The following is a 14,861-nucleotide window of genomic DNA, read 5'->3' as shown; positions in this document are numbered from 1 at the left end:
TTTTGTCAGAGAGCATGGTCGCACGCAGACTATTTCTAATCATTTGTGCACTCGCAAATTGAACACAACTAATCCCAAAAAAGGATTGTTATTTCAAGTCAATTCTCATACCGTTGATTCTGCATGACACGATAATAAATTTATTTATGAATACTGAACAGATTTCCAATTAAATTAGTTTTTAGCTGAGATTCTGTTGGAATAAAAGGGAAAATCCTTTAAAAAACCCCTGTTTTAAAGGTCTCTGCAAACTGAATAATGTGCTGTCTAAAAGATATTCAAAGTGAATTAGAAAAGTTTGCGCTTAAAATTCAAATCTAAATCAATCTAGGTTAGGGAGCAGAGTACTCCGTTTGACCACAGGCCAGGATGCAATTACAAAAAACATTTGCATCGACCAAGAGGAGACCCTCTACCACCCCATCTATGTCTGTTCAGAATTACAACGCAGACATCATAGCACATTTGAAATGTGGGCAAAAAAAAATATGCAAATACTGTCTTTGAAATCATGCAAAAATCTAGTTAAACACATTCATTAGTATCAGTGAAAATCAAGTGATGGAAAAAAATCTGGATTAACTTAACTTCACACAAAATGTGAAACAAATATGATTAAAAACAGGGCATTGATCATTTAAACAAATTCACTTATTTTGATTTTAACCCAATACCCGTTCCATCTCCCACAAAGTAAAAATAATTAATTATTTAACTAAATATTTAGTTTTTTTAAAAATCCGCGCTGTGTCTTCTAAAACTCTTAAAAGACACACATACAACAAACATCATGACCACATCACAGCACACAATACCATCCAACAACTATCTCAAATACGATTAAGAATACAGGGCATCATCCTAAAATAAGGTCTAGAAATATCTGCTGTACATTATCTATGACATTATTTACATTCGTTTTTTTCTTGGGGCGATGCTTTATGTCAGTACATGGTGAACCATTGCAGACAGACTTCACCGAGCTATGCTGGATGACTACATCTGTGAACACTTACTGTAAAGTGTAGAGAACTCAGCCTTCCTTACTGAAAACCTTCCTCGGTATCGCCTCACTTGCTGAATCCTTACACTGAAAAATCAAGTCAAAACAGGGTCTACTTTAGCCGACTCAGCTTGAGGTAACTCAACACTGAGCTTGTCCAATACTTGAATAATTAAGGGTTTTGATAACCTGATTATTTGAATGCGTAATACAAGATAAACCCATTCTGCAAGAAGGTTTTCCACTCAACAAAAAACAGAATGTCGTCTGATTAATCCTTTCCTCCTCGCTCAACTTCTCCGAGATTTTACCAACAGCAAAAGAAATATTGGCTTCTTCATGAAAACTATAGGAACAACTTAATATCCCAAAATGATCATTGGCATGATGGGCTGAAATGTGACTGTCACATTACATTAATGGGTAACATGACAGCAACGAATCACAACGAGTCATCTAATTTCTATCAAACTTATTCCACCACACGCAATTAGGATGCCGCCACTTCATCTAACCATTCATTCATGATTAAGAAAAACCCTACTTGAACATCTGCCACCCTGTTCCCGTCACATCCAATTCGTCGTCCATCACAAGACGTAATGCTGCTAACGCTGTTCGAAATCCGCGGCCGCAGAGAGAACTCTGTCCGCCATCCGACAACTGTTAAACGAAGGGCTTACAAAGTGACCTCTGGGGTTGTACAAAACCTGGTCTCCACCTCCTCCAGGTTCAGACAACGGAAGTAGCACAGATGCTTGCATAGTCTGATTGAAAGGAGGAGAACGACGTTCTCCGTCTGCCTGGTCGGGTATAAAAAAAAACTCTTGTCCTCCACATTGTCAAACTGTGTTTTAGGTAGTCTTTTCATGACCTTGGCAATGGGCGGTCCTCCAGAAAACTTCAAGCTCTGGGAGGCCTATGCGATGCCGGATGTTTATCCGACACATGTCCTGCAAAGTCCTGGTTGTCCTGAAAGAATACAACACATCTGGTTAAAAATATCAAAGCGGATCGCGCCTTTCGCACAAAAGGACAGTAAGAAGTGTCATTCTACAAATGGTGTGTATGAAATAAAAGTTGAAGTTAAGCGAGTTTTGCACACAAAACAGGATGTAAAAGGTGAACAGAAGAACTGAAAGTCCCCGCTGTTACAGGTGAGTCAGGGTGAGCCAGGGTGAGTCAGACAAGCATGTTCTGGTGTCAATTTGCTTGTTTCACTTTGATTCATGACGTTCGACTCTGAATCAAACAAACAAGCAGCTGGTCAGTAACTCCTTCTCACTGTGACTTTAGATTGTTGTCCCATTTGAAGTGTGAATAATGAGCCTTTCAAACATGTTTCCCAATTATCAGGCAGCCTCAAGGCCAAACACCTCTTATTGGCAGTTTTTAAAATGTTAGGAAACTGGGAGAAAAAATCTATTAGCATCCAGGAGCTTGCTCTGTCAGTGTCATCAGTCTAATGGGGCTAGAGAAAATCCCTCTTCCTCACATTCCCTCTCCCAGTCTCCGTTCTCTCTGCCATAGAAGCAACCAACAACCACAAGCCAGCTGGAAAACACACAAGGCGCAGGACCGAACCCAGCCTGCTGCCTCCCCCCGTCACCACAACCACACTTCTCGTCTCTCCCCCCGTCACCACAACCACACTGTCCTCGTCCTTCCCCCGTCACCACAACCACACTGTCCTTCGTCTCTCCCCCCCGTCACCACAACCACACTGTCCTCTTCTCCCCTCACCACAACACTGTCCTCGTCTCTCCCCCCGTCACCACCAACCACACTGTCCTCGTCTCTCCCCCCAGCACACAACCACACTGTGCTCTCTCTCCCCCGTACCCACCAAACCGCACTGTCCTCGTCTCTCCCCCCGTCACCACAACCGCACTGTCCTCGTCTCTCCCCCCGTCACCACAACGCACACTTCCTCGTCTCTTCCCCCCGTCACCACAACCCACTGTCCTCGTCTCTCCCCCCGTCACCACAACACACTGTCCTCGTCTCTCCCCCGTCACCACAACCACACTGTCCTCGTGCTCTCCCCCCGTCACCACAACCACCACTGTCCTCGTCTCTCCCCCCGTCACCACAACCACACTGTCTCCGTCTCTCCCCCCGTACCACAACCACACTGTCCTCGTCTCTCCCCCCGTCACCACAAACCACACTCTCCTCGTCTCTCCCCCCTCACCACAACCACACTGTTCCTCGTCTCTCCCCCCTCACCACAACCACACTGTCTCGTCTCTCCCCCCGTCACCACCACAACCTACGGGAACACTGATACATCTATGCAAAATATACAATAGTTTCTGGCGTGCTGAGGGTTCTAAGAGCTGGGTGCCATTCATCCTTCAACAAGGCCCTGCTAGCCGCAGCAGATGGGTTTATCCACTGAGGTAGTCAGTGTAATCGATAAGGGGGGATATGTGATCYGGCTGATCGTTTGCTACGGTCTGAATGAATAGAGGGGTCTGACTTCACATGGTTGTCAGTATGAAATAGCACAGCAGGTCTTCGTCCCAAATGGCCACCCCATTCGCTACATAGTGCACTACTTTTGACCAGWGCCCTATGGGGAATAWACAGTATAGGGGATAGGGTGCCATTTGGGAGCAGCCCAGAGCTCTTTGATATCTCCATATCAAAGTTCAGTGAGAAACACAGAGGAATGCAGCAGGGCATTGTGCCTCTCTAAAATCATTTCTGCTTCAGGTAACGTGTTCCCCCCCCAACAGAACACTGGTCATTATAAAACCATGGCAACGCTTCCTGTCCCTATGTTTCTGGAGGTTCTTTTTCTCCTCTCAACTTACAATCTCGCTCCAACACTTCCTGAACCGGATTGAAGCGTTTCCATCGCCCTGTCCTGTTTTGAATTCAGGTTTCTGTTCAGGTTCATAGAAAGTCCTCATTTACTTTACTGGTCTGATGTGTACAAATGTTTTTGATAACCAACAACGAATATGTTAAGTTGTATTGATACATAGGCAATTATATTTAACTCAACTTTGGATGTTAATTTTAGGGCGTCATCGTTCCGCCTGTCTGATAAAGCAATCTAGGGGAAACRCTGAGTCCCAGTCAAGCCATGACATTATATTAAAAGCAGTGTTTATATCCACTAGCGATACGGTACTAGTACTACTAACAGCCCAGTGTCCCCAGACGGTGCCCCTCCCTGCCCAAGACTTACTGGTGACCTCCTGTAGGAAGTCCAGGCAGGGGCGGCTGATGCCCGACATGCTCGACGACACCGCCACGGGAGTCTGGCCCTCGTAGTTCCTTGTGTTGGTGTCAGCGCCGTACTTGTAAAGCATCTGGGCACACAGCACGTCGTCTCTTAGTGCTGATAGGTGCAACGGGGTCTGCCCGTCCTCAAGGCGACCCAGGTTAGTGTCCGCACCCCGCTGCAGGAACATACGACAGTAGGAATGATTCCCCTTGATGACGGCGTAGCGCAGCAGGAAGCCATTTTGAATGTCGATGTTGGCGCTGTGGTCCAGCAGGATTCTSACGCAGCTGGAGCGCTCGCGGATGATGGCGAGTTGGAGGGGCGTGGTGCCCTTGTCGCTGAGGGGATCCACCTCGGCGCGGAACTCAAGGAGGAGCCGCACGAAAGAGTCGCGGCCGTAGTGGGCGGCCACGTGCAGCGGCGTCCAGCCGTCGTTGCTCTTGGCATTGATGATGTCGCTGCGGAAGTCCGACCTCCAGCATGAGGCGGGCGATGCGGCGCGCGGCCGTGCATGGCGGCATAGTGGAGCGCCGTGAAGCCGCCGATGAGTCCTTTACTGTGGGATCAGCTGCGGGGGAGATAGACAGCGGACAAGGGGGGTGAGGGGAACTGTCTTCTACAGGCTCTTTAGTACAACTAAAAATTACCCATTCAGTTAAAACACTAACAAATAACAATCAAACAGACTCAGAGAGAGGAGAAACAAGAGGATGGATGATTGAGTGACAGCAGCGTAAAACATTAAAGGGACAATCTGCAATTACTACATCCATTTCTGAACTTAAATCAATTTATGTTTCCATTGACTTTTTAAGAATATAACTTATAAATGCCTCATGAGGTCAGTTCAACTATCATACCCCATCAGAACCAATAATATAAGCTTGTTTWACTCCAATGTTTGTAAACAAAGTAAATGTAAACAATCACTACACAGCCTCAAAAAATTGTTTAAACTATAYTTTGATATCATGGATGGTCAGTCCTTGCATCCATAGCTCTATCTATGAATTTGAGGGTGATTACAGTTCAACAGTCCCATCTCTCAGCTTTTTACCAAAACAGGAGCAGGGATTCCACTGTGTTATTATTTAATCTGCTGATTGCCACTTTAAAGCCTGCTGTGGTCTGAAAGGAAAGAGTGGGCCGGCAGATGCTGGAGCATTAGAACAATTAGCATCAGTGAGACAGAGTGTGAAAGCGGGGTCAGGGGTTAAAGTCCTGCTATTTCAATTAGCCAAGGCCGAGATTGCTGGTAATGACCACGTCAGTGTCAAATCCAGAGGGGAATTTTCCATTCAAACAGCCTTGTTAAAAATGACTGGCTCCCCTCTTATCCAACATAAATCCATTAGGTAGGCTATATGACTGACCAGCAAAGAGATTATTTTTAAAGTATCGTTAAGTTATTTTAGACAATTAAGTCATGGGTAACAACATACTCTCTTGCTTTGTTGGTTATGCATACATGTCAACGGTCTCAATTTATCTGCGCATAATCCAAAATAAACCACTGACTCGTCCAATGAGCTCTTCAGAGAAAAGCAGTTACTGAGAGACTTGGTCTACAGCGCCCTCTGGACTTGATGTAATGATCAYTGCATCTACAGGATTTGGAATCAAAATCTGTACACATTTTAATAGCAAAAAGTTTTTAAAAAACAATAAATGGCTGCAACACTATTCCATCATAATTTCACAAAATGAACATGATTTTCACTCTGCTGAGAAGCATACTGCTATAGGGTAAAGTTTCCCCTAGGTACAGATCTAGGATCAGCTTCCCCCTCCCCAGTCCTAACCTTAACCATTAGTGGGGGAAATGTAAAACCGACCCAAAATCAGCGTCGAGGGGCAACTTCACCCTACAGCCTATATACCATGTTAGAATGACCTGGGGGGGAAGCTGTGGAGAAGATTAGCTGCTGCCATTGCCAGACTGGTTATATACTGCCATCTATAGACCAACAATTCAAAGGTGGAGTTTGATTCAGGTTGCACTGTCATGGTGCACCAATATGAAATATATCTCAAACAGCACATGTGAAAGGATAATCATTATGAACAAATATATCAGTAWTCCAATCACATAAAGCCACTGAATGGATGCATGTAGCGTCATATGGCAGACCCTTGATGTGTAAAAACCATTTCCTCTGCTAGTCTCCTTTTCTTTGTGAACATGGATTCTGACAGGGGACCTCACAAATCATTTCACCGACCTTGTCACCAGGCCAATTGTGAAAAGTGTTTCCCTAGCACCCATCTCTACTAACACTTGGCCTCCATTGGTTTCAATTTAGCCGTGACTATAACCTTGGGGGGCTTTTTGAGCTCTGCCAAGGAAAAAGAAAGGCAGAACACTGCATTCAACGTGTGACAACAGCACAGGAGGCTGCTAAGGGGAGGACGGCTCATAATAATAAATAATGGCTGGAACGGAGCAAATGGAATCCAACACATGGTAACCATGTGTTTGATACAATTCCACTGATTCTGCTCCAGCCATTACTAGGGGCCCGTGCTATCCAATTAAGGTGCGCCCAACCTCCTGTGGACCAAAACACCAGACCCTCATTCACCTCCGTGCTCCAGGAAGACCCGGACACATCTCTCCTTCCCCTTGGCAGCGGAGAAGTGGAGCAGGGTCCACCCGTTGGCATCACGGATCTTCGGAGAGTAGCCTTGCTCCAGCATCTTCCTGACAGTGTACACATCCCCCGCTGCCACTGCAGCCTGGAGCAAAGACAATACAAACCAAGAGCATTAGCATTCATCTCTAGCATAAGCAGTCATTTACCGGTGGGAAATGCTAACGGTAGAGTAGACCGTCTTGGTATTAAGTGTCTTTGCCTGTATCTGCAGCTCCTCTTGAAGCTCGGGGTTCCTTCTACAGTGATGGTTCAGCATCCTGTTACATCTCGTAAGGGGAGGGGTCATCCACACCTAGTCCTCTGTCTGGAGAGTTGAGACAGTAAACACGTAAGCTGCAWYACTTAATTTGGGTTATTAGTCAAAAATAGCTAGGCCTACGTTTTGATAACAGTACATTGCATGGATACATTTTTGTTATTGGTATAAATCAGCTGACTATACATTAGCAGGTTTTCTAAATCCAACTGTTCCGCTGGGATCAAAAGCCGTTGCACATTCTAGTTCTAGCACATCTCATTCAACTAACCAAGGGTTTGAGGGGTGCTCGGGTGGAATAGAGGAAATCTGTTAAACAACTGGGGGTCCCCACTGCACTATACCACAGTGATCAGCTGAAACAGGTAGGCTATTTGATGCTTGGCAGGAACCAGGGTTGGTGACCACCGCAGCACCACTTCTAGGTGCGCAGAACACTTGTATAGTTTATGGACCCTATGGTATTCCATACTGAGCAGCAGCAGATGTTCACCTTTTGTCAAGCTTGATTATGTAGTTAAGACAATTTTCATGCGTCTCTTGGGCAACAGTAGGACAGACAGATAAGAACTCCACTCAAATGGATTATGGGCTAGCACTGACTCTGGAGAAGAARAAAAAAGACAATTTAATGAGTATTCAAATTCATCAGTTTATATTATCCACTAGAAGGCATTAAAAAAAACATACTGCATTGACACAGTCATAACATTATGACAGCAACTGAGAAATGGGAATAGCTAAACATTTTACATAAATGTAATGTCAGCCTATACCTGCAGCTAGCTTCATCCAAATGGGATGGCGGTATGATTGCTATTTAACTACCTAGATAACAATGTTGAATGTAAAAACAAGTAAGCTAGTAGGCTAATTGCTTATAATACGATAGAAACAAAAGCTAGCTAGTAGTGTTAGCTAGCTTACTTGCTACAGTTAGATAGCTACCTGTATTGGAAGGTCGGCTGCTGCCTTTGTCTTCCAAATTAGGGCAATGTTATAGCTATAGCGGTGTTCTTTAAAGCTAGACTAGACAAGCATTTCAGACAAGTTGAAGTAAAAAAAATTCACAGCAACTATCATCTAAGTAGCCACTGGCCAGCTAATAGTTAGCTAACTATGCACTCAAACAATGGAATGTTAGCTAACGTTAACTAGCTAGCACTGCGACCCAACTTGTTCCCACTCCTTTCTGGCTTATTTTAATTATATATCTACATGCCCACAAAGTACGGCATGATACTACGGTACATTGCGCTGATATATTGCTATATATACACACAATTCCCTTTTAAGGAAGAAATTAATCGATCAACTACTGCTGGTTAGCAATTAGCCTAAATCGTTACCCAGTTTTCAAGCTACTAGGACGCATTGGATTTCAGAGTTTTAAAACATTTGTAACAATTTAATAGCTATGTGAACATGTGCACGACTCGAGAAGGCAACCATACTTCAACTACACAAGGTAGGTGTTAGCTAGCTTTGATGAATTAATGCATTATTCTTACTTAAAATACGAAGCTAGCAGGCTTGCTAGCCATTCTCCACCGATGCGAACCCCAATTTCAACGGGGTTGTTTGAGCCAATCAGGCACAAGGAGCGAGGAATTTGAGTGTCAAATCAGCATCCTTCTACAAAACTTTATGAACGTCAATCTGTTTTGCTCGATTTCTAACAAAGTAGGCCAACGTTTGTATGGCTATAATTCTTCTCATTGTTGACACAATTGAATGAGTGAACTCTTTCCAATTTTCTACTAAATGTTATCGCACGCTATACTTCCGTGTTCAGTCACGTGGTGCACTGTCTGTACACAACACAGCCAGAACTTAAAATTAAGATAATACTTAAAAATAAAATTACAAATTGATATTTTAAATACATATAGACTGAATGGATCATTTTCGGTCCAGAAACGTTAGGGTGTACGACAACATTTAAAGTGATTTAACTGTACATTATAAATCGCACTACAAGTCACAGCATGCAACGCAAACCAAACAGGAAGAGATGTTAGCAATTGTTTCGAGATGGTCGGCGCAAAGTCGAAGAATGCTTATTTTTCAAAAGGTAAATAAATTGAGGCGGCATAACATTTTAATATTCAGTGTTGCGTAATACAAAAGTGTACAGAAAACATGTATAAAACCATCCTTGCAATTTATTTTATGCACGCTTAGTAAAGTGTAGAACGTGGTTCGCTTGGAGAAATCAAAATCCGACAAACTCTCTGCAACTTTTTCTTTTTTCAGATTGACCACTGCCAAGACCCTCGTGATCATTGAAAACCCAAACGCTGTGTCAACATGAATGAACAATTTCATGTCCTAAATGATGCTTACAGAWGTTTATTGTCGAGAACATCACCCAGCAAAATGAGTAGCCATGAGTTGGCATCCTCCATGTTCACATGTGTATGTGAACTGACTCTTGATGCCAGTGATGGTTCTCATTCTCAGCATCCCCTAACGTCCTCCAAATATTCTCCAAACCCAAATGGAACTGAACTGGCTTGTCTTGTGTTGACTCTGGTGGAGAAAATAAGCTCCAAGCTGACATCTCAACAACTGTCTCAAGAAACCAGCCTTTACTTCAAAGATGTTTCTACAGTATTATTCCAGTATATGGATTTTATGTCCAAACTTGTGAGTTTGGTTTCCTGCATATGATTGGAATATATAATTTTATTGTCCTTTGTTTGGGTTTGTTTATAGTAGTAACATTTTTGTTCCCACCTCCCACAGGTTCACCTTGCCTGCTGCAAGGACAGGTTGCTGTCTCATCTAGCTGCAAAGAGTGTATCCTCCTATGTTATTTTTGAGCTGCGTTGCTTTGTGAGTTTTCTGATTGCCCTCATGTCTTGTGTGATTTATGACTATATTGTATTGCATAGTCAAGTAAGTTATATTGAATACTAGTCAAGTAACTCTTGGAGTTCTGTGTGCATCAGACAGTCTCACATTAGAGAACCCAAATCTGTCAKCTGATACTGTAAAATCCTATTCACACACAGGCCTACCAGGCTTTATTTAAGCAGATTCTTACATTCAGTTCTCTCTTTTTTTTTACTAGAATACAGTCAACCAGATTTGGGAATGGAAGTGCTTGCAAGTGCTCCAGAACCGTTGCTCTGGCAACGAACTGGATGCATGCACATGGTCACTTACCACTGTCCTGAAAGCAGTTCTAAAAGAAACATCAGAATATAAACCTGGTATTGAAACACAATTCATCCATCAATTGTACCAACATGTATCTTTTATTTTACTCCAAATAAGTTCCACTTGGTGCCAAATCCTATGTATTTACCATGTATTTACYTGGTAGTTAGGCCACATAGGGTGGAATAGTGTAACTACAGTGTGGCTATGAGTGTGTTGACATTGTAATTGTATTCTACCTACCTATGCATCTTCCATGTAAATACAATGTCCATTGGTTTTAGCCACAGTGGGGCCTTCTCTTTCTTTTCCCCTCAGGGACTTTGGAGAAACTTCTTGCCACATTCGACACAGCTCTCACTGCTGCTTACTCCCAGCTTGTCCCTGTAGAGAYTCTGGGCCATGGGAACTCTGCGTCATACCCTAGTAGTAACACGGCAGACTGGGCTACAACTCTGACTAACCTCCTAGACTTACTGGAAGTGCTCACTGCAGCCAGGTTCAAACTAAGCACCACCAGTGTCTGTTTCACCAGCTCAAGGCTCTCCTTCGTACAGGCATCGGCGCTACTGCGGATAGTCCACTCTCATGTCCATTACTTTGTGAAGAAGCAAGTGCTTCTGCTTTTAAAGAGGATTCTCCTTCAGAAGGCAGGCGAGGACATGGGTTTTGGCGAGGGGTCCTCCCTAACGCATGGAGATGATCACATGACCAGTGACATTCTTACACTGGCTGATGATGTGTTGCAGGCAGTGCACACTGATTGGTTACAGTGTGTTCCAGTGGAGTCGGTGGCCTTTTTCTTTGGAGGGACGGGACAATTGTGTGGCGGGAGCAGTGATGCGTTCGATCATGTGATGCTGAGGGCTGTTAGTCTAGTTGTGCTCAAGTCACTGGAATACAAAATCCAATCCGCTGGTGGGAAAGGTAATATAGGACTATTTGTAAATGTTATTAACCATATCTACGCTAYGCACAATGTTTATTCTACCTTAAAGGTAGACTCAGCGAAATGATGTTGCCACGAGCAGCACCGCAGATATTGAGAAGAGAGACATGCAAGAATTCTCTCTCACACAGTCATACACAGTATCTGCGCATGTGCACGTGTTTGCTTTGCTCTGTTTGAGCGTGGTAGCCACGGTACCAAAACAGCGATGTTGAGCCTCGTGGAAGTTGTTGCAGAAATTGACCCACTATGCTGTTTACTTTCTGCATCTGACATACTATCGCTGAGTCTAACTTTAACATGACTAGTTTCTAAAGCTCAAATAATCAGAAGGAGAAAACATGATGATGACAGGAACGATAATTCAGACAGATGTATACAATAGGGGGCAATGTTTCCCAACACATAACAGACAAGAACAGTATTTCACTAAGTATTGTCTCTCTCAAGGCAAAAGTTCCTCAGGACCCCTAACCACAGGTCTAGAATCAGATTACCCACCCAGATCCAACCTTAACCATTATGGCTGTGAAAATACTGATCTGGAATCAGTGGGTAGAGGCAACTTCTACCCACTCTGTCCATTCACTTGTCTCTGGCCCACGGTGTATGTAATACCATAGCATCCATGGCTATTTAAGTGCGTTGCTGCTGTTCCTGAGCCAGCGTGGGGTCCAGCTGAAGCAGGGATCTCACTCCTGCTGCTGGGTGTCCTTGGTGTTTGGAGAGCAGGACGACGACAATGATGGAAGCAGCAAAGGCTTTACTCCTACTATACCTCCATCACAGGTACCATACCACCTAATACATACCTTTCATTATTTATTTATTTCACCTTTCTTTAACCAGGTAGGCTAGTTGAGAACAAGTTTCTCATTTACAACTGTAACCTGACCTGAGAAAAAGCTAAGCAGTGCGACAAAAAACAACACAGTTACACATAAACAAATGTACAGTCAATAACACAATACAAAAATCTACAATAAATAGGCCATAGTAGCAAAGTAATTACAATTTAGCAAATTAACACTGGAGTGATAGATGTGCAGATGATGATGTGCAAGTAGAAATGCTGGTGTGAAAAAGAGCAAAAAAAGTATATAAAAACAATATGGGGATGAGGTGGGTAGTTGGAAGGGCTATTTACAGATGGGCTGTATACAGCTGCAGTGATCGGTCAGCTGCTCAGATAGCTGATACTTAAAGTTAGTGAGGGAGATATAAGTCTCCAGCTTCAGCGATTTTTGCAATTCGTTCCAGTCGTTGGCAGCAGAGAACTGGAAGGAAAGGCGGCCAAAGGAGGTGTTGGCTTTGGAGAGACCCGTGAGATATACCTGCTGGAGCACATGCTACGGTTGGGTGTTATGGTGACCAGTGAGCTGAGATAAGGCTGAGCTTTACCTAGCAAAGATGACCTGGAGCCAGTGGGTCTGGCAACGAATATGTAGCGAGGGCCAGCAAACGAGAGCATACAGGTCACAGTGGTGGGTGGTATATGGGGCTTGGAGACAAAACGGATGGCACTGTGATAGACTGCATCCAGTTTTTGAGTAGGGTATTGGAGGCTATTTTGTAAATGATCGCTGAAGTCGGGATCGGTAGGATATAGTTCTACGAGGGTATGTTTGGAAGCGTGAGTGAAGTAGGCTTTGTTGCGAAATAGGAAGCCAATTCTAGATTAATTTGGATTGGAGATGCTTAATAGAGTCTGGAAGGAGAGTTTACAGTCTAGCCAGACACCTAGATATTTGTAGTAGTCCACATTTCTAAGTCAGAACCGACCAGAGTAGTGATGCTAGTCGGGCGGCCGGTGTGGGCAGCGATCGTTGAAACGCATGCATTTAGTTTTACTAGCGTTTTAAGAGCAGTTGGAGGCCACGGAATGAGGTTGTATGGCATTGAAGCTCGTTTGGAGGTTTGTTAACACAGTGTCCAAGGAAGGGCCAGATGTATACAGAATGGTGCCGTCTGCGTAGAGGTGGATCAAGGAATCACCCGCAGAAAGAGCGACATCGTTGATATATACAGAAAAAAGAGTCGGCCCGAGAATTGAACCCTGTGGTATCCATAGAGACTGCAAGAGGTTGGACAACATGGTGAACAGTAAGATAGAATGGCTGGTTTATAATAATGAAACACTGGCTGATGGACAAAAGGCAGTATTTCTGTGTGGCTTCTTTTGGTGAATTCTGAATTGTAGTTTTGTCAGTGGTTGTTTGATTCTGCTTATGAAAATCTGACATTTTGACTTTGAAATCTCTGATTATCTGAGATCAGTCACCACATAAAGGAGTAGGTTGAGGACCTGATTGGACCAATTTCCCAGACACTGGACTAAAAACAATGCTCAATGCAGATGCTGGCAAATCCAGGATTAGTCTTATTTTGTGTCCGGGAAACAAGCCTATTATGTCCTAGAGATGGCTGACTCTCTGTCTGTCTTCCTACAGAGTGACCTCTGACCTGGATACTGATGTCTGATTCTTCTGTCTGTCTTCCTACAGAGTGTCCTCTGACCTGGAAGCTGATGCTGCGTGTGTTGTCGGCGGCAACCCCCTGTCACTTTTCTCTTCCTCCTCGCAGCATCTCCTTCGACACAGCATTTCTCCTCGATTTCCTCATCTCAACGGAACCTGCTTCCTCGAGTACTTTGTCCGTTACCTAAAACACCTCCGGGACGACTGGGAAGGCTTCCGAACGGTCTGTCAGAAGATAGATGGGTCGGACCGGTGTAAACTGAGCTGGAAGATTAGCCAGAAAGACGATCAACTATTGGACAACCTGAGAGAGGAACTCCAGCAGTTATTGTGTGTCTCTCGTGGAAGCGTGTCTACTTCCAGCCATTCTGGAGGATCAGTTACCATCGTGGACCCAGAGCCAGCTCCATGTCTGCAGCCCAGCTTGTGTCTGCCTTCGGAAGTGCAACTGCCCTGGCTCTACTCCCCCTCTCCGTCTGGTGGACTACGGCAGCTCAGAGGAGTCTGAGACTGAGGAGGTGACCTCCCATCAGGCCTTAAACAGGAGAGGCTACACAGCGACTTTGTGGTTCACACACACAACAGCCACTCTTTTGATAGGACGGTTATGTGTCTGACAAGAGCTCAGAGTGGTGGTGACTAACTGCAGAGGAGGAGTCTGTTCCCTTACAATGCTACTCGCTCTTGAAACTGCTGACACAGATTGAAGCGAAGAAATGACAAAATAATGTTACATGGTGGTAAATGCATTTGTCTCATTTGTAATATTTTAAGTGTTGTAAAATTCCTTAACTTTACCAAAATTCCCAGTTTGACAGAAATAATTGCTTTTGGAAGATTCCTGGAATCAGGATGGATAAGCATGAATTATGGGAATCCTTCAACAGCGCTTCTAGATTTCTTAAATGTATATTTTAATACTTTTGAATTTTTCATGGCATCCTATTGTGAATGGATGTCTTTTTGGGGACCTTGTGGTTGGATGATAACTTAATTTATATAATAAAAAAAAATGTTTATGAAGGATGGTTATGATGACCACTTCCTTTTATTACAACTACATTTGAATCATAAAGACATTCCAAAAGCAACACGTCCTGTTTTGCATGACCATTCGTC

General features: G+C 43.9%; 2 protein-coding genes across 2 annotated transcripts; one reads left to right on the top strand and one right to left on the bottom strand.

Moving 5' to 3' along the window:
* Positions 1-910: 910 nt before the first annotated feature.
* asb7 (ankyrin repeat and SOCS box containing 7) lies at positions 911-8,945 on the bottom strand. The gene is given in 10 exon segments (XM_070441884.1): positions 911-1,916; positions 1,918-1,975; positions 4,199-4,713; positions 4,715-4,738; positions 4,740-4,789; positions 4,792-4,809; positions 6,824-6,977; positions 7,095-7,199; positions 7,645-7,755; positions 8,663-8,945. Coding segments are annotated over 8 exon segments (1,140 nt in total). The 5' UTR covers positions 7,182-7,199; positions 7,645-7,755; positions 8,663-8,945; the 3' UTR covers positions 911-1,682.
* Positions 8,946-9,141: 196 nt separating this feature from the next.
* Positions 9,142-14,491, top strand: lins1 (lines homolog 1). Its single transcript, XM_070441883.1, is given in 13 exon segments — positions 9,142-9,225; positions 9,408-9,800; positions 9,900-9,989; positions 10,228-10,369; positions 10,635-11,248; positions 11,884-12,006; positions 12,008-12,054; positions 13,770-13,820; positions 13,822-13,892; positions 13,895-14,184; positions 14,186-14,290; positions 14,293-14,416; positions 14,419-14,491. Coding segments are annotated over 12 exon segments (2,040 nt in total). The 5' UTR covers positions 9,142-9,225; positions 9,408-9,461; the 3' UTR covers positions 14,463-14,491.
* Positions 14,492-14,861: the final 370 nt, after the last annotated feature.

This window comes from Salvelinus sp. IW2-2015, unplaced genomic scaffold, assembly GCF_002910315.2.
Source record: "Salvelinus sp. IW2-2015 unplaced genomic scaffold, ASM291031v2 Un_scaffold5087, whole genome shotgun sequence".
NCBI lineage: Eukaryota > Metazoa > Chordata > Actinopteri > Salmoniformes > Salmonidae > Salvelinus > Salvelinus sp. IW2-2015.
Note: the sequence above shows the minus strand (reverse complement) of the source record. Positions and strands in the feature narration are given on the sequence as shown.